Source organism: Aethalodelphis obliquidens, unplaced genomic scaffold (genome assembly GCF_003676395.1).
Source record: "Aethalodelphis obliquidens isolate GAN/ISIS:26980383/991018 unplaced genomic scaffold, ASM367639v1 scaffold11, whole genome shotgun sequence".
In the NCBI taxonomy this organism is placed as follows: Eukaryota; Metazoa; Chordata; class Mammalia; order Artiodactyla; family Delphinidae; genus Aethalodelphis; species Aethalodelphis obliquidens.
This window is the reverse complement of record NW_020837955.1, coordinates 44524282-44543189: the sequence shown is the minus strand read 5'-3', so window position 1 is coordinate 44543189 and position 18908 is coordinate 44524282. Positions and strand designations below refer to the sequence as shown.

General features: G+C 61.4%; 1 protein-coding gene across 15 annotated transcripts in view; it reads right to left on the bottom strand.

Annotated features, from left to right (window-relative positions):
• The window catches only part of JAKMIP3 (Janus kinase and microtubule interacting protein 3), a 107768-nt gene that overhangs the window by 27156 nt on the left and 61704 nt on the right, over positions 1-18908 (bottom strand). For 6 of the 15 annotated variants that reach the window (XM_027112983.1, XM_027112985.1, XM_027112991.1 and 3 more), the window contains 13 exons: positions 13493-13708; positions 11921-12040; positions 11224-11370; positions 10860-10991; positions 9623-9658; positions 8745-8804; positions 7493-7624; positions 6336-6464; positions 5340-5423; positions 3777-3839; positions 1847-1945; positions 967-1065; positions 820-879 (listed from right to left, as the gene is read on the bottom strand). In XM_027112983.1, the coding sequence (XP_026968784.1) occupies positions 820-879; positions 967-1065; positions 1847-1945; positions 3777-3839; positions 5340-5423; positions 6336-6464; positions 7493-7624; positions 8745-8804; positions 9623-9658; positions 10860-10991; positions 11224-11370; positions 11921-12040; positions 13493-13708 (1377 nt within the window). The remainder of the gene's footprint in view (positions 1-819; positions 880-966; positions 1066-1846; positions 1946-3776; positions 3840-5339; positions 5424-6335; positions 6465-7492; positions 7625-8744; positions 8805-9622; positions 9659-10859; positions 10992-11223; positions 11371-11920; positions 12041-13492; positions 13709-18908) is intronic. The other 9 variants (XM_027112987.1, XM_027112990.1, XM_027112988.1 and 6 more) reach the window with 9 other exon arrangements.

Below are 18908 nucleotides of genomic sequence, written 5' to 3'. Positions count from 1 at the left end.
TGTGTGTGTGTGTGTGTGTGTGTGTGTGTGTGTGTGTGTGTGTGTGTTTCTCCTCCATCTACTGCACGGAGTGCACCAATCTGACTTAGCGCCTTGATCTTTCTTGAGAGCAGTTACCAGGATGTGAAGCCCAAGGTGCTTTAGGACCAGCTGTAGACTGTACACTTGTCAGGATACCTTGTGGCGGAACGTTCTGGGGTATGGATTGGGGCCCTCTTCCAGCACAGTTGATCCTCCCCGCATTGGGCAGGGGCTCAACAAGTACAGGATGATGGATGGAGGGTGAATGGAGAATGGATGGACAGAGGATGGAGGATGGAGGGTGGCGTGAAGGGATGCAGTCACTCTGCCCATTCAGCAATTAGTATTCTTTTGAGGAGTTTGCTGTAGAAATTGGAACTCTGCCCTAAGTGAGATTCGGGAATTATTTATATAGGCTCTGCCCCTCCTCCCAAACTAAGTAAACGGGAAGCCCTGAGTCTGAGGTGTCTAAGGCACGCTAAGGACCCACAGCCCCCATCCCCACCAAGAATATGGAAGAGCTTAGAGACTGAGAGGGATTCCAGAAACTGAGAACACGGGGCCAGAAGCACCTCTGCTGGAAGAGTCAAGTGTGAGAGCAGAGGCCCCGAACTCCCGTGTGGGAACAGTGTCAGAAAGAACGACGTTTCTCCTAAACGCCAGAGGGCCCGTCTCAGGCAGCTCTGGCAGTGGGAGGGTGTGGGCTGCGGTAGGGCCACAGCGGGACTCACAGGGGCCCCTGGACCGTGCAGGGCGCTGGGCACGGGGAGGCATGCACAAGTCAGGAGAGCGACCTACACTTACGGCGTTGTCCCCCAGGAGGTCCAGCTTCTTCATCAGCTCCGAGACCAGGATGTCCTAGAGGAGGGGGACAGGCTGCTGGGAGGGAGCACCGGCCAGGCAGCGGCGGGGCTGAGGGGTGTGCGGGCAGGGGCGGGGCGTTACCATCACGCCTTCGGCCTCGCAGTACGCCTGCAGGGGGCTCTTCCCGTCCACGAAGTGGGTGTGGTGGAAGTTGATGGCCGGCGACTTCCTCTCCCTCTCCTAGACAGAGAGCGGAAGTCTGGGCACGGGCATCCCCTCCCTCCTGGAGGGCAGTGCTGGGCCGCCCGGGGACACGGTGAAGACACCAAGTCCACCCAACACGGTCAGCGTGGTCTCTGTGAAGACAAAGCCCCGGCTGCCACAGCAGAGGCCAATCCCTCCTCCTGCCCAGGACACGGCCCTGTGTGGACACTGATGGGGGCAGGGACCTCCCAGCCACCCACAGGGAGGCCCTTGGGAGCGGCCCCCGCCTGCTGAGGGGCCGACGAGCTGATCTGAGTCCCAGGGGACCGGGAGCGGTGTCCCGCACGGGCCTAACCTCAGTGACCCTGAGGACAGAGGACAGTGGCTGGAGGGGCCGCCACCGTCCTCACCCAGGACCACAGGCACGAACCCCGGGGCCACGGGGCAACACACACGGAGTGGCCACACAGCCCTCCTGCCCCTGGAGGCGGACGGGAGGACCCTGAGGGGCAGCTCCCTCTGGACTCGTGGGGGCCCCCTCCCCACACTGCAGGCGTGCGTGGACGCCGGGAAACCAGACGGGCGGAAATGCCGGCGCACAGACGCACCCAGCGAAGCTGGGTGGTGGCATCGTAGGAGAGAGTGGCCATGCCCGCCAGCCAGGGCCGCGAGGGGCCAGGAGTGAGGGGGGCTCCAGAGCTGCGTGCGGACACTTCTGTTGCGTTTGGCATCCGTCTCCCGAGTGGCAGGGCTGGACTCGCAGCCTCGATGGCACCAGCTCGGGCGACCGCGCTCTGACCCCACCCCGCCCCCGCACCTCTAGCTCCAGGATCCGGAACTCCAGCAGCTCGTTCTGGTCCTTCGCGTCCTGGACCTCATGCTTTAACCGGGCCTCTTCTGTCTCCATTTGTTTAATCTGTAAAACAAAGGACGTGTGAGGCCCTGGAGTCGCACGTGAGGCCAGCTCTCAGCTTCCCCCGACGGCTGCTGGCGTCACGGGGACGGCCGCCTGGCCCAGGTCCTCGGCCCAGAGCCCTCACTCCGGCCTCAGTCCGCGGGGGGCCGCCCTGGTGAGACCAGGTGAGTCCCCTCCTGGGCTGAAACGGCAGCGGGTGGGCGGGGGACACAGGGCAGGTGCACTGGGCGGGGGGCCATCTGAGCAGAGATGGGAAGAGAAGGGCCACCGCGGGCAGAGGCATAAACTGTCACCATGCTGCCCGCCCCTCACCGCGGCCAGGACAGCGGCCCTTGGAGCCCAGGCTGGCCCAGAGCCTCAGGAACACTGCTGTCTGAAGGCGGGGCTGTGTGCCGTGGCCGCCTGGGCCCCCTCCAGAACTGACGTGTGTGAGGCCCACGCCTCCCAAGGGGTAGCACAGTGCAGCCCGTGGCACATGTCCTCCGTGGTCTCGTGTCCACCATGGGCACCGTCAACTCGGTCCGTCCCCCCGCGTTGAACTTGGGGGCCGAGGGGCCTGCTCTGCGGCTCGGAATGGGTCCAGGTGGACCCAGGAGCACCAGTGCCCTCGGTGGCCGGGGCTTCGCACTGCCCTGTGTGTCCCTCTGCACGGCTGGGGCGGCTGGGACGCACCCACGGGCAGGACTGTGACCCCACGGGCACCGTGCCAGACGAACACACAGGTTTTAAGTGCACGTGAGTGTTCGAGTGTGCAAATGAGGGGTTCTGTGTGCACGTGGGTGTTACGTGTACAGGTGACAAGCGCACATGAGTGTTTAAGCGTGTGTGTGCTCGTGGACATTTGAGTGCCTGTGCTCAAGTGTGCACGCAGGTGTTGACGTGCACACGAGTGTTTAAAGGCGCACACGTGTGTCTGCGTGCACACGAGCTATTACGTGAGCACGTGAACATTTATATGTGCGCACGCGCATTCACATGTGTGCGTGCGCACTTAAGTATGCGGCCGTTCTGTGTACACACAAGCATTTAGGTGCACAAGGGTGTTTATGTGAGCCTGAGAGCATCACGGAAACAACTGTGTGCAGAGGGTCCACGACAAGCAGGTAGGTGTCGCTCAGCATTTAAGGTATGAATGGCACCCAAAGCACTGCCCCGTGTGGCCCTGATGGCTTCGGGTGGGGCAGGACCGGCCTCTGCCCATGGGCCTGGTTCGGTGCCCTCAGGCTCGCGAGCTGTGGCCGGCCTGGCTCTTTTCTAGAAGGGCTGTGCCTGCCGTAGAAGGTGCTGCCCCCGCCCGCCCTCTGCCTGTGGACAAGGCCAGCTGCTGGTGGGGACGGGTCACCAAGAGCACCCTCACCAGGACAGGGTGACGAGGGGGCCGCCAGAGCGAGCTGTGAGGCCCCACTGGCCCTCCTGCCTCTGGACGTGCAGCCACTGCCCCCTCCCACCTCGTTCCACGTGACTGGCTCCAGCCGTCCTGGGCCCACTCCTCTGGGGACGGCCATGAACTGCCCACAAAGCTTTTCTAACCGTCACCAACCACAGAACCCATCAGGCAAGAAAGCAAGAATCGAGAAGCCGCTATAGACACGGGGCTGGCGGGACCCCAGGTGCCTCCTTCCAGGCCGCCTGTCCCAGGAGGGGTGGGTCGGGGGGGCAGCCCCACGGGAGTGAGAAGCACAGAAGGCCCGGCTGGGGCTCCGCTGGGGAACCTCTGCCGTCTCCCCACCGCCCAGCACCGCGGGGACCCCGCAAACCCCTGAGCGCAAGGGAATTCCTGCTCTTTTCGGGAAGCAGTCAGACTCCCAGACGCGGCCTGGCAGGGGCGCACCTTTTCCACGAGCTCTTGATTTCTCCGATACAGCATTTGCTTCTCTTCAATCCACTTCGTGTCCTTGGAATCAAAGTGGAGAAATAAATACACCGCACGGTGGAACCGCGATTGAAATCACAATTCAGCAGACAGGGGATGTGACGAAAAGACTCAACACCCAGCTGTCGAAGTAACCAGGGAGTGGTAGCTTCTGCCCCACAGCTGATGAAAACCCAGGGTTTCACCCGTTTCCTTGGAGGGTCCCGGATAGAAGTGGACGGCACCCAGGCTCGTGCAAGCCCAGGCCAGGCGCCCATGTGGACGTCGCACGTCTGGGGGACCCAGACACACAGCCAGCGGGAGCCAGGGGGCTCGGGCCAGTGGGGAGAGGGGCAGGTGCCAGGGTGGGGGTCCCTCCCACTTCACACCTTGGGACTCGGGGCCCGAGGCAGGCTCTGAGCTCTGGTGGGGCCCGTGTGGACGCCCTCTGGGCTGCGCTGGGTCAGGCCTTGGGGGAGGCCTGGTGTCCTCGACCCCCGTTCCAGCTCCATGCCCTGGAGGAACCTCCACCACCGGCATTTGGTCACAAAGTGAGGTGTCCAGACACTGAACTCGGGCCCAAATTTCTTCTCAGCAGAGTCCTCTGTGAAGTTCTTTTCAAGTTTGAAGGACTCGTTTCCGCAGCGAAAGGACCGGCTTCCTCCTCCTCTTCTCGCTTCCCAGCCCCTCGGCTACTGTGCTTCTCGGGCGCAAGACGCTCGGCGGCGGCATCAGACGGGGTCCAGGAATGACGCCTCCGGGTCTGGGTCGTGGCGCTGTGCGCGCAGCTCCGGAGTGCGGCTCGCTCAGGCCGAGCGCAGCCCGGGGGCTCAGGGCCCGAGGAGTGGGGATGTGGGCCGGTCCTGTGTGACTCAGGTGCTTCAGCACTGGACTCGGGGCCTCACGCGCTCAGGCGAGGATGTGGCAATTTGGCCGGGCAGCGGCTCACGTCCTTGCCCTGTCCGTCTGTCCGGCCGTCTCCCCAGCAGTTAGCACATCAGGCCCTCCGTGGGTCTGCACGGCGCTTGGCCTCTCCCACCCAGCCCCTCCCAGCCCCACTGGACGTCCGCCAGCCCGTCCTGGAGGTCCACCCGGGGCTGCAGCATGCAGCAGGGCAGGGGGAGGCTCAGGCCCCGTGGGACGGAGGCCCTCCCCTGGGATTTGAAGAGCCCAGTGCTGAGGGGGGCTGAGGGGAGTGACCGACAAAGCCCTGGGACCTGAAATGCAGGCCTTGAGCTAAGAGACGGACAGGATCTCTGATGAAGCCCAGAGAGGCGTGTACGGACGGCCAGGATGACCCCTGCCTTGCCTGAGGCTTGCTGTGGAATCCCTTTATGTACGCGTTCTTTCCGCTTTTAAATCTTTCACTGAGGTGTGATGCTTACGCAGTAAAGGGAGCTGTGGCGCCAACCTTCCGCGTGCAGATGAACAGTTCTCGCTGACAGACACACCCACAGACCGCCACCCTCATCGCCAGGGCACAGCAGCCCGGGGACCAGGCCACCACCCCAGCCTCCCGGGGACCCGGGCCCCTGTGCTCACCTGCCCCTGCTCTGCCAGGGCCTTCTCCAGGTCTTCGATCCGCGTCTGCGCCCTCTGCACGTCCGCCTGTAGCTGCTCACGGGTCTGTAGGATGGGAGGAGACATACATCAAATTTTCTCTAAAAGCCAGACACGCCCACTTGGACGGGACTTTAAGGGGACTATCTGCCTTTTGGTTCAACCAGTGGAGAGCAGCCCCTTGGCAAGGACCGCTCTGGAGTAAAGGGGAAACGTGGAGGCTTAGCTGAAGCACGTGACCTCGCTGAGATGACGGTGGATGATCTATAGATTCATTTGAAGGGATTATTAGGGAGAATCCTCGTTTACAGGATGAAGGAGGATTGAGCTGCTGGGTGCGGGCTGGAAGGGTCTGCTTTAGTCGTTGGACAATAATGACCAGGACACACGCAGAGGAGCTGCTGAGCGATGTACCAGGCACAGCCCCCGGGCACCTTCCCTCCCCTCCCCACGCTCTGCCCGCCCTGGGCTCGCCTCCTTTTCCACACTTCGCTTTCACTTTCTTCCCCAGAGACCGACCTCCTTTAGAAGAGCAGCCCCCGGCGCCCTGCTGCGTGAAAGCCCACCACCCAGCCCCAGCTGGCTTCTAGGGGGTCTGAGCCCCCTTCCCTCGAGTTAATCTGCTCTCACAGGGTCCAGGCCGCAGGGCACTTTATCGTGATGGGTGCCCCGGCTGCCCTGGGAACAGCTTCCAGGGCAAACGGATGAGAGCGTTTGGGCCATCGGGACACAGGGTGTGAGGGTGCCTCCACTCCACTCGGACCCCGCCCTGGCCCGGGCCCACCCACGCTGAGCGACCGCCACAGCTGCTTCCCAAACAACCGCGTGGGGGTCGCCTGGGTGAGCGTCACCAGGCCCGACCGTGACGGCGGGAGAGAAGGGCCGGGCCTGGAAGGTGCGAGGGTCCCTGCCAAGGCGGGGGTCAAGCGGGGCAGCCCAGTGGGAGCCGGAACGTGGTGGCGTGGACGTCAGTTAGACCTTAACTTCTCGCTCTGCGTCCAGCGTCCCTCCGACCTGCTCCTGTAGCAGCGCATAGGCCCGCTGCAGGGCCTGGTACTCCATAGTCAGCTGCCGGAACCTCAGCTCCGTCTCCTCCTTGGCCAGGCCCTGGAGGGGCGCACGGAGACACAGCATTAGCCGGGCCTCTACCGGGGACCCGAGAGGCAGGCCCTGAGCCCTGGGATGAAAGGCCGGGCCGGCTGATCCGAGGCCAGGGCTCGGCTGGGGCCCACCTGCCAGCCAGGCTGTCCTGAGCCGGGGACCCTGCATTCCTGACCAGGCTGCCCTGAGGCTCCGCTCTGCCGGAGCGTGTCGGGAAGGGACCTGGGCCTTGTGAAGGCTTAAAGCTGAGGTCTCACCTTCCAGGCTCCCTTCCAGCACAGTCACCCCTGCTGCCTCCCCCTGGCTGGGATGTCACTTGCTGCCCCAGGAAGAAGGCAGGGGCTGCTGGCCTTCAGAGGAGAACAAGCCACGTCCAGGAGGGACCAGACGGGAACCCTAACGGGCCCAAGCTCCCCCAGGCCCGTCCTCACGGGCGGCAGCTGTGCTACCCTGTCCTGGATCTCTAAGTGGGCTCGTGGTCGTGAGGCCATCCGCCAGGACCTGCCAGGGGAGGTGCGACCCGCGGCCTCAGCGCCCGCTGTGCCTGGTCGGGGCCACGGACCACCGGCTCCCCCTCATGCCACACCCGCAGGGCTGGGCCAGTGTTCTGGAAGGAGGCGCGAGGAGGGTGGGATGCCTCGGCTGTGTTTATTCAGAGACAGAGCTTTGTCCTCTCACCTCCCCACCCTGAGGCACGACTGGGCTGCACCCGTGGCGTTGGTGCTGACCCCTGCTGGGCGGCCCAGACCCCCCACCCCCGTCACCCTGAGAAGGCAGGAGCTCTCCGCACTGCTCTGCAGAGGGGGCCCTGGCGCAATGACGGGGGTGAAGCGGACGGGGTGTGCGTGCGAAGGAAGGGGGGCAGCGACAGCTAGGCAGCCAGCAGTGGGAGTTGTTTCCCGCTGCACAAAATCGTGGGTTACTGAGGGTTACAGCCGGTGAGGGCCGCCTCCGGGGAGCAGCCTCCTGACCCCGACCCTGCCTGCCTCTGCGCCGCCCGCTGGGCCTGTCCAGAAGCTGCCGCGGGAGGGTACCTCCTCCAGGTCGTCGTCTGGGGTGCACGGGGTCTGGTCTGTCCTGTCCGTTTGATAAGAGATGGAAGAACCGTCAGATTCCAGGGAAGCCTCTTCGTCGTATCCAAAGAAGGTCTCCACGACAACCGGCTTCTGACCAAAAGGGACGGTGTTTTAATCCAAAGCCAGACCAGCTGCCTGGGCGCCCCCAAGCGCACTCGGGCCTCCATCCTGGACCAGCCGCGCCCCGCGCTGCTCGGGCCGCCCAACCTCGGGCCGAGGGGGCCACCATCCGGGCTGGCGGACAGCAGAGTGGGACACGGCCCTCCTAGCGGCCTTTCTAGGGGCCAGACAAGCCCATATTTGTGCCTAAGGAGTCTCTAACAGCCTGTGTGGGGATCACCGTTGGTTGTTCCAAAACCAAACCAAAAAACACCCCCACACGTTTTGTAAAAAGCAGGATACAAGTTAGGTCCTTTGGGAATGTCTCTCAAATCTCCTTTAATAAAAATCTCAGGTTTATCAAAAAGGATTGTGCAGCAAAGAAACTATCCCAGGTCTTCAAATTCCCTAGGGGCGCAGGGGCGCCGGTCTGCCTGGGAGAGACCCAGGCGCTGCCGCCCGCGGCCCTGGCCCAGGCGGGGAGCGTGTCGCAGCTACCTTCTCCTCCTCATTACTGTGGTGAATTCGCATCTTCTCTTGGAAATTTAAAGGAAACAAGGTTGGGTTTTTAAATTTAAAACATAAAGAGAGGGCTTCCCTGGTGGCGCAGTGGTTAAGAATCCGCCTGCCAATGCAGGGGACACGGGTTCAAGCCCTGGTCCGGGAAGATCCCACATGCCACAGAGCAGCTAAGTCCGTGCGCCACAACTACTGAGCCTGTACTCTAGACCCCGTGAGCCATAACTACCAAGCCTGCGTGCCACAACTACTGAAGCCCGTGCGCCTAGAGCCCGTGCTCCTCAACAAGAGAAACCACCGTAATGAGAAGCCCACGCACCGCAACGAAGAGTAGCCCCCACTCGCTGCAACTAGAGAAAACCCACATGCAGCAACAAAGACCCAACACAGCCGAAAATAAATAAATGAATAAATAAATAAATTTTTAAAAAATATATATATATAAGGGAAATACTTACTTTGGGTCCTGTTTTGGTTATTTCATAAGAACAATTTTTAGAAATAAGAAAACCATTTTCTTTTCATATCTAAAGGAAGAGGCTCATTCCTGTTAAGAGGCTTTTTAAAATACACGTTTCATGTACGCGTTTACCTTGGGGAGTTTTGCCATCTTCTTTCTTTGTTTCCGATATCTTAAAAGCTTATCACGCTCCTGCAAAAAACCAGTTGAGGAGATTTTTTTGAGTAGTTGAACAGCACTGTCAGTTTTAAATACACAGGTTAATATTTCCGAGTCGTCATCTGGATGGACCGAGGGTGACCTTGAGGCTGGTCTACCGCCTGCATTATCACAAAGACACTGCAGTGAGGTCTGCTCAGGGCAGTTTGCTCTGAGGGTTTGGATGGACCATCTTTCCAGCTCGGGCTGGAATAGCAACGGCAGGTTTGGGTGTCTCTGAGCTCACGTCTGGAGCTTCCTCCGCGGTCTGGGGTTGGGGCCCTGCGGGGCAGGGGTTAGAGTGACACACACATAAATGGAAATTCGAGAAAGACGGAGGGCCCAGCCCCTCTCCGCTCTCCCAGGGCAGATGTCCACAGGGTGGCATTCACACGGTGGAGGCAGACCTCGCTAACACGTGAGACCGGTGGCCCTGTTCTCTCCAGGGAGCTAGGCCGCATTTATGGGGCCATGAGGAAGCCAGCCAGGCCCAGACCGGGGTCCATGTGGGGGTGGAGAAACCCATGGCGGGGTGAGTGTCCCAGGGCTGGAGGGGGAGCCAGCTCTGGGTCAGGCGTTGCCAAAAGCCAACTGCGGTGTTGGCCGTTTCCCTGCGTGACCCTGCTGGGTGGGCGTTCTCAGTCCCACGGCAAAGCCTCTGGGCAAGCGGCACTGTGACCATAAAACCCACCCAGGGAGGGGGTGGATGCTCCTATCTGGGTGGGGAGGAGCCACTGGCACAGGAGGGCCCTGGGGACAAAGGCCCCAGGAAGTGGGATGAGATGCAGGAGAGGACGCTGAGTGGTACTTACTAACATGCTCTTCACGTAGCCGGCCGTCTCCAGAGTCTGGAAGAGAGAAGGCGCGTGGAGACGGGGGAGCCCCCGAGCCCCGCAGGCCCCCAGAAGCCCACTGCTCTCGCCCAGCCCCTGCCCTGAGAGGGAGGGTCTTACTTGGCCCTGGCCCTTCCTCCCTCCCTAAGCTGGTGCCCCCAGGGGCACCCGGGACCCTGCAGGGGCTCAGGGTGCGTGTGCGTCTGCGACTGGTCAGGATGCTGTCTCTGTCCTCCTCCCCTCGTGCCTTCTTATTGGGGGGATGGACGGTCACTGGTCACTGAAGGGACAAGAGCTCTGACCTCAGGCCCTGTCAGGGAAGGCTGGGTGGTGAGACCCCATCTTGCCCACAGGGTGGGAAGATGCCCCGACCCATCTCAGTTACTTCGGAGGTGATTTCAGTCATGGAAACAAGACAGACCAGCGCTCCCTGGCCCTGCGCCACGCCTGCGACAGGACACAGAGCACCGCTGTCCCCTCTGCTTCTCTCCCCCTGCCCCCGCCCAGGGCACAGAATGACCAAAGCAGCTTGTTCTGAACTGATCTGACCGTGGAGTCAGTCAGTCAGGGTCCCCAAAAGACGCAGAAGATGCCCTGATGAGGGTAACTGCAGGAGGGTCCGTGGAAGGACTGGAAGAGCTGTGCCGGGGCTGGCCACAGGGGGAGGGCTACGTAGATGGAGGGTGGGGCCCCCTGGAGAGATATCCCCACACCCCAAGCCCCAGGCCTGGGACTGCGGCCTTATTTGGAAACAGGGTCTTTGCGGAGTGATTATGTCATGGACCTTGAGAGGAGACCATCCTGGATTAGGGTGGGTGGGTGTCCAGAGAAGAGGGGAAAGGCCCCAGGAAGACAGCTGAGGTCAGAGGGATGTGGCCGGCGGCCAAAGACCCATCCTCCCCGACACCGTCTGCGGGAGCGCGGCCCTGCCAGCGCCCTGACTTTGGATCCCACCCCCAGTGCTGTGAGAGCCCCGGGGCCAACACAGGCCCTGTTGCTGCTCTTGAGGTCGCAGTCCCGAGGGGGGAGGGAAGCAGAGGGCTTCAGGGGCGGGGGCGGGGGGGCGCCTAGAGCCGACCCTGCGGGAGGGTGTCCCGTGTCTCCAGCAGGCCCCTCCCAGCCCGGGCGCAGGGTGCCCTGTGGGCAGCAGAGCGGGGATGGGAGGGGACAGAGCGCGGCTGGCGGGCGGGCGGGCGGGGTGGTGCCCAGCGGTCACCTTGGAGAGCTCGTCTATGAGGTGTTGCTGCTCCAGGATCTGCAGCTTCAGGAAGTCAACCTCTCTTTCATCCTGGCTCTGGTCCAGGTCGTTTAAGGAACTGGGTCTCCTTAGGATGCCAGCTCTCTGTCTCTGAAAAACCAACCAGACCACACGCCGCGACATGTGGGCTGAGGGGGCCCGACTGGTGAAGGGCGGCTGCTGCGTCCCCGCAGCCCTGTCACCAGCCACCCGTGGGCTGTGGGTGGACGGCCTCCTTGCCGGCGAGCTCCTGGTCCCACAAACGCCCGTGAGACCAAAGGCTCGATCTTGTTACCAAACCTCGTGTAGGAGAGGCTGGTTACACGAGAGCGAGGCCCCTTACCATCTCTATGTTCTCCTGGGTGATAAATTTTAACTTGTTCTCCATCCGACGTAAAGTGTGGGACAGATCTTCGTTTTTCCGAGTCAGGCGTCTGTTTCTGTCGAGCAACGGCTTGTACTGACTTTCAGCTTCCCTTAGACGCTTCAACTGAAAGACAAAACAAATATACAGAGCGATTTCTACAAGTGTGCCGAGAACCAGCGTCTCCAAACACAGGCGGTAAAGTGAGCAGAATAAGCCTCAGCTTCCACAAAGGGCAGCAGCCTCGGGCCCGCGCTCTATTCAGCCCATAAGAGCTGCGGGAAGCAGCCCGGCTCGTGACCCTTCGGGGCCCCTTGGGGAGCTCCCACCCCGGCAGCACAGGTCACTGGGGAATTTCCATGGCCATAAAGACGAATGGTGAGGGCGCCGCTGAAGGGCGAGGTCCTCACATGTTCCCGCTCACACGCGGAACTGAGGATACTGGTGCCTCGGTGACGCAGGGCAGGGGTCAGCCAGCCAGCTCCTGAGGCCTGCATCTGGCCCCCCACCTGATTTTGTTAATAACGTTTTACTGGAAACAGCCAAGGAGCCTGGACGCAAGGCCCACCCGTCACCCCCATTCCTCCTTTCCACAGGGAATTGTGGAAGAGGATGCCTCAGCGCCCCTGCACAGCAGCCACAAGCCCGCAGAACCCAGAGGCCCGCTGCCACGCACCAGCTCGTTCCTCTCCTCCGACAGCAGGGCGTTGCGGTCCTCGAGCTTCCGGATGATCGCGCTCAGCTCCGCAATCTTAAGTTGGAAACGCCGAGCATCCTTTTCATCCAACTGCTGTTCCTAAAACAAAAATCAACTGCAAATAACCGTTCCTAGACACAGACCCAAAAACCATTGCAAATCTCAACACACCACGGAAACCAAGGCACTTCTGCGTCATGCTCGCCCGTGATTCCGAACGGCTGGGGGTGGGTGTGGACCCTCCTGGGGGCCGACAACCGCTGCTTCAGCGCCGTGGGCACAGCAAACCATACGCTGGGGACAGGATGTAGGAGCAGAAATGTCCAGAAGTATCCAGATGTGGGGGGCGAGGGCGTGCAGATATGGGGGCGAGGGCGTGCCAATGCCGATGCCGCAGGTTTGCGTGACGCCAAGAAAACCCCGGAAACCAGCACCACGCTTCATGTGGCCACTGCTGGCTGCAGCTTTCAGGAGGGGGGCCTGCCCTGCACTGCAGTCGGGGCATAATTTTCCTCGTGTTATAACGTGAGCCCAGGAAAAGGTGTTCCACTTAGACTTTCAGAAGCGGGTTTCCCACGAAAAGTGGTCCCTCCAATTTAGTTTCTAAAAGGTCACTTCGGGAACCACTAGAACTTGATGGAAAAATCAAAGAAAACAGTTTGATCTGGCTTCGGAATTTCCCTGGAGTTAACGGAAGCTAGCGAACGCCAGAGCAGGAGCTGGTTTTGATCCAGTTAAGCCACTTATAATAAGATTATAAAATGTCGTGCTCTATTCTCGAAACGTCACTGTCCTAGGGCTGGCTCGGCTCAAACGCGGTTCTGTCCTCCAAGCAAACAGACACGTGTCCAGGAAGGACCGAGGAACGGTTCCTCACTCAGCAGGTGCAGGAGAGGCGAGGGGGCAGACCTGGAAGGACCGCATCGAGGGTCCGTGGAATTTAGACTCCCTCCCGGATTCCTGGAACCCCTCAGAGGGCTCTGAATCAGGAGCGGCCGTGAGGAAACGGATGGTGTCCCGGCCCCTGCGCTGCCATGCAGCCCAATGAGCAAAAGCGGCACGGGCATGCGGAAAGCGGCGGGCGACTGGTGATGGGAGCGGCAGAAGCCACTGCGGGAGGCTCACAGCCAGAGGGGGGCGAGCAGGGGGCCGCCCTGGGCCGCGAGGCAAAGCCCACGTGCGCGCGCCGATAGAGCGGCCCAGCCGCATCTCCCACCAGCGAGGGCAGGGACCCTTCGCGGCCTGGGGCCCGGCAGCTGACGCGGGCGCAGCTAAGCCTCACGCCTCGGGCAGGGCCCGTGGGAGGGGACAGAGGAGGGCTTGTGCTGTGCTACGTCACAAGGAAGGGCAGAGACGGAAGTCTCTGGGCCCTCTCAGCCACGCCAGCGAAGCTGAGGGTCCCTCTGGCTTGCGGGCTGCAGACACGGTCGGTGTCGCCAGGGCAGGAGGGCTTGGGCTCTGGACTCCCCAGGGAGCTGCCCGCGGGGCCACGAGCCACGGGCAGGCCTGTGTGTGACTCTGGTCGCCGGGCCAAGCATGGGAGGTGCTTACAGGGCTTCCCGAGCGGTCTGAGGCGTCTCCTGCACCGCTTGCATGAGGAAGCTCCCGTCTGGGGCTGCCCGGGTGCCGATCGGTCTCTTTGACCTGGGACAGCTGCTCATCTAGAGCCTCTTTCTGGAGCTGAAGTCTCTGGGCATGCCCGGCTTGGACCCCTAACTCTCTCTCCAGCACGAAGACTGCTCTGTCTTTAAATTTTATCTCCTCCATCTACAAGGAGAACAGAACACAATCACACACGCAGGCAGGGCACAGATCTGCAGTTACCATAGAAACAGGTGGGGTGACGCTCGCACAAGCGTGAGGAGGGGCATCCGCAGCGGCAGAGCCGAAGCAAAGCACGTGGTCCTGGACCGACAGCCGCGCCCGCCGCCAGGCCTCACGTGACTCCCCAGCCCAGACCGAGCCGGGGGAGCCGAGGACGTCTCCCCGGACGTCTCCACCGCCCAGGCCTCACGTGACTCCCCAGCCCAGACCGAGCCGGGGGAGCCGAGGACGTCTCCACCACACAGCCCTCCCAGCCTCCCTGGGGTCCTGGCGGGACTCCCCCGTCCCAGGCTGGCCTGCGGGGACCCGCTGTCCATCCGGCAGGGTCTGGAGACGCCACCTCTACCCTCTGCCTTCTGTTGCACATCAGGCAGAATAGGGGCGCCCCGTTTCCTGAACCCCGTCAGTAGGATGAGCAGGGTCTGTGTTAAAACAGGCGGGCTGTGAACACAGAGAAGCAGGAGCCGTGGGCCCAAAAGCCCTTTCAGCCTCTTTGCCGCTGCTCTGCGGGCGCCTGGCTTGGGAAGGCTGGACGGTGTGTAGGGCCAACGTGCGTGTCCTCCCTTGGCTCCGAGGTGTGGGTAGAAAGCAGGGGCGCTGCCTGACTGCTCGCAGGCAAAGCCACATTTTTAATTCAGCTTCCTCTGAGCTAAGGCTTGGGGCGGGGGGGCCCCTGGACAAGCAGGCTCCAGACGGGAGGACAGGGTGCCCAGGGAGTCTGGTGGCTGTGAGGGGTCTGCAGCCCTGCACACTCTCCCTAAAGTGTCAACCTCCTGATAGCTGCCAGCCCTTCCAGACACAGCTGCTCCTGGCCTCTGGGCCCCTCCCAGCTGCCACAGGGGCGGCCCTGACCAAAGCGCAGGCCACTGCCCTGGGGGAGGGCCAGGCGTAACGGGCCCCGGGCGGCCCATTCTTTAGACAGACAGGCTCGGGTGCTGGGGGTGTCATTACAAATGGCCCCAGATTGACAAGAAGACTCGGTTTAAAACATTTCAAACAGCAGAGCAGGGTAGGCTCTCCTGCTGCTTTGTTTGCTGTTTAAGGTTTGAGTAAGTTAATAAATCAGCCGTCTGCTGAGGTCAGCTTGGAACAAAGAGTAGAGATGTCTAATTAGCCCAGATCACAGAATTCACAGGCCAGCGACACACTGAACAGAAGAAGAGAAATCCTTAATTGCTACACTCCCATTGCCTGGAGCACACAGCAGAGTGGAAAGAGGCAACCCGTTCAGTTAGTGGAAACTAAGAGGCCGGTGAAAATAAAGTCATGTTAAGAAGCAGCTATGTTCTCGGGTCTCACACTTACAGTCACACAGACGCTTTAGAAACATCATTTTTCCTTCATCAGGAAAGGTGAAAACAAGTCTCCACTCTCCCACTTAAATCAGCTCTTTAAGCAGATGGTTTGGACCAGGAAGCCAACCTCCCAGGGAAGTCACTGTACGTGCCACGTAATGTGGCCAAGTTAGCCGGTCCACCCCGAGGTGGAGCTCCGAGCTCTGCTCACCAAGGAAATGCGTGCGGCTGCTTCCACCCCACCGAGGGGGGTATTTGATTTCTGAAGCTGGAAACTCCTCTAAGGTCCCAGGGGCCTCGCACTCAGCGCCTCGTTGCGCCCGACATGCCAAGGGTCTCGGTCAAGGCACATTCCTGCCTCTCCCGGTCCCGCTGCTTTAGACAGAGGCCCGTCCATGAAGGAGGCGCGTGTGCACCACGGGCACGCCCAGCCGAGGGGAGACACGCTCTGTCGGATGCATGGGGCCCCCACCTCACTCAGGGGGCTGCTTCCAGCTCGGGGAGCACATTCAAGCCCGGGTAGCGGGATGGCCAGGGAAGCCTCGGCGGGCAGCCACGGGGCAGCTGGGCTGCTCTCCTGACCTGCAGGAAGCACCGTGAAGAATCCACGCCCCCTCCCGGCAGCCTCTGCACGGGTTTAACCGCTCTAACGAGCTGTCCAGACAACTGGGGGCAGGTAGCACCGCACACCGTAGGTTTCTATGAGAAAGGGGAAATTGGTGCTGCCTGTACCTCTTCTTTTATAGAATGTTTAATAACCATCTGAGCTCGTATTTTAGCAAATGATCGGCTGACATCCCCCGATTCCACAACAGCATGGACGTGCCTGAAGCTGTTCTTGGGGCCCAGAGTCCACCCCCCCACCCCCCGCCTGCTGCAGCCCAGTCCTTAGAGTGTGTCACCAGCCAGGCGCGGCTGGGACGAGGGGGACGCACCTGACCTCGCAGAGGAAGTCAGAGAGAACCACCTCCTTCCCTTCCACTCTGACAGGGTGAAAATTCGGTCAGGAGCCCCCCCGTCCCGGGACCGAGTCTCTCCAGGGTCGCTGTGCAGCTGGGCACGGCTGACGAGGCAGCTCCAGAGCCTCCTGGGGCTCCAGACTTCCCTTCTATAAGATCCAGGGACCCCTAAAAACAGCTGGCCTGGGCCTCAGCAGGGAGGCCCCAATCCTGCAGTCACCTCCTGAAACCCCCGGGCGTTGCGAGGCGAGCCCCGTGGTGAGAAGCACCTCTGAGCCCCGAGCCCTTCCTGCTGCCCTGCGGCCCACCCGGCTCCGGGCCTCCCTGGCTCTGTCTGGGCGTGCCTGCCGGCCGCCGCGCCCCCACCCTCCAGGAAGCTTCTCCTTGAGAGCTCTGTGCCCTCACGGGGTGCCACAGCCCGGCCAGCACCCAGGGTCCTAACTCTCCACACCTCCCCGGCCCTTCCCCGCTGGCCAGCCCAGCCATCCTTCTCGTGCCCGCGCCTGGCCCTGCGGGGCCCTCAGCCTCACGCCTCACCAGGGCCAGCCTCACCCAGGACATGGCTACAGATGGCTACAGCCTCCCCTTCAGACCCTGTGAGCCGCACCCAGAAGTCCCCAAAGTGGCTGGAGCCACAGGACAAGGGCCGGAAGAGCTGGGGCAAGCGGGCAGGGGCCAGGCCCCGAACACCAGCCAGACTGACCAAGGTGCTGCAGGGGAGCCTCCTGCTTTTGGCCACTTGGGAGTTGTCGTGTTCTCTGCAAAGTGGCCGCCCCTTGTTGAGGTCCCCTCCCTTCCTCCCTGGGCCAGGCTGCCAGCGAGACCCGTCTACAGGCGGAGCTCCCGTCCCCCAGGGTGCAGGGAATTCAGGCCCCAGGCTTGCTACAAGCAGCACTCGGCAGGGTGCCCTTCGCTCGGGGCGCTGGCCACACGAGGACACAGAGGCGCGGACCTCCCTGCAAGCTCCTTGGCTTCCCGGTCAGGCTGCCCACGGCCACTGTGCCACGGCCTTGTGCCTGGGCCGCAGCAGGGCCCCCAGGCTGGCCTTCACGCGGCTGCAACCCTGTCTGGCATCGGCTGCCGCACGGCCGCTCCTGCGGTCACACATGCCCTGGTTCGGCGTCCAAGGCTGGGTGGCACACGGGGAAGGGGAGGCCGCGTCTCCCCCAGGCCAGCGCTCTCCTGAGCACTGGTGGACCTCTGACCTTCCAGAACCACGTGCCTTCCTCCCAGACCCAGGGAAACCGTCACCACGCCCCGGGATGGGCCAGTGCCATGGGTGGGGAAACAGCAACTCTTTGCCTGACGTTTGTAAGAAACTGGGATTGCCAAATATCTTCCAAGGTAATTGCAGACGGGGTCTCTCTGCGTGGGAGCCCTGGGACCCCCGACGGCCATCAGCACGGTCATCCCTGGGGCCACGTCAGTGAACCTCGCTGCACCGTGGCTGTCCTGGGACCTGGGACCACGTCCCTCCTCTGGCTCGCAGCGCCCTGACCACTGCTGGCCCTGCACTGTGGCTCGGGGCCAGGCCCTGCCTCTGGACAACCCCCAGCCCGCCTCCCCTCCAAACCAGGTCCCTTCCTCAGACCTGCCCCCAGGCCCCTGTGGTGGGGCCTCCTCTGGACCACATCTTCCACCCTCCAGTTCTGCTCTAGCCCTGCTACCACTGCCTCTCTTTCCAACCCCGTCTTCTCTGAAAATGCCCCGGAGCCCCCACTCCCAGCCAAGGCCGCCCGTCCCTCTGGGCTGTCCTCCCATCACGCTTGGCCTCAGTCATGGTCACTTCAGACGTGTCTGCACAGCTGGGCCGGGTGTTAGCCCTGAATCCACAGCCGGGTCTAGGGGTCAGGATGCTCTCACCAGCTAGAGCCTAAACGAGAAGGCCGAGGAGATGCTGGGCCTCAGTTAAGCAAGGGGTCACCATGGGGGCAGCACCGCAACGGAGAAGGGGCCCTGGCAGAGAGGCTGGGGCCATGGTGCTGGGTTCGCAGGAGGCGGGAGCCGGCGCTCACTGTGGCCCTCGCTCTGGGAGCACCTCCTACGTGTTGGGCAGCGGCTGGACTTCACGTGTGCTTTTCATTATTTGCTTTAAATTGTACACAAACAGAACATTGACATGTACTGAAATACAGGAAAGCTGTTAATACAGCAGATCCCAAGAGTTCTTATCACAAGGAAAACATTTTTTAAATTTTCTTTTGGTTTCTCTTTTCATTGTGTCTCCATGAACTGATGGAGCTAACTAAGCTCATGGGGGTAATCATCTCACATATATGTGAGTCAGACCACCGTCTTGTACACTTTTTAAACCTATACGGTGATGTATGTCAATTATATCCCATAAAAACTGGAAACAATGATTTTGTATATTCTATAATATGGTTGGGCTCTGGGAATAGTAGCTGAGGTGGGTGGGGGGCGCTGGGTCCTGATGCCGGCTGGCAGCACCTTGTGGACCGGCTTCCAGCAGCGCCACCTGGTGGAAGGGGCGGGAGATGCGGTGGATGGAATGTGACCCCACCGCCCATTGCCTCCCCACTGGGCTAAGTGAGACAGACGCGGAGCTGTGGGACTCTTGGCCGGGGGTGGGGGGTGGGGTGGGTGTCTCAAAAGGGAAGTATTGGTCTTCTTGCTATCAGGCATGTATGTCTTCAATGATATACACATGAAAGGTATATATGTGTGAAATATACACACAGAGACATATATACACACACGTATATATACACGCATATATTGGGCACCTGGTCTCTGGAGCCAGGAGGATGCGCCCGATGAAGTTCCTGACCCAGACAATGCACAGCTTGGGAATGTCAGGAGGGCCTGGGGCCCCTGACCATCAGCCGTGGGCCTCTGGTCTCTCCTCTCTGGGTCCAGTGAGCTCAC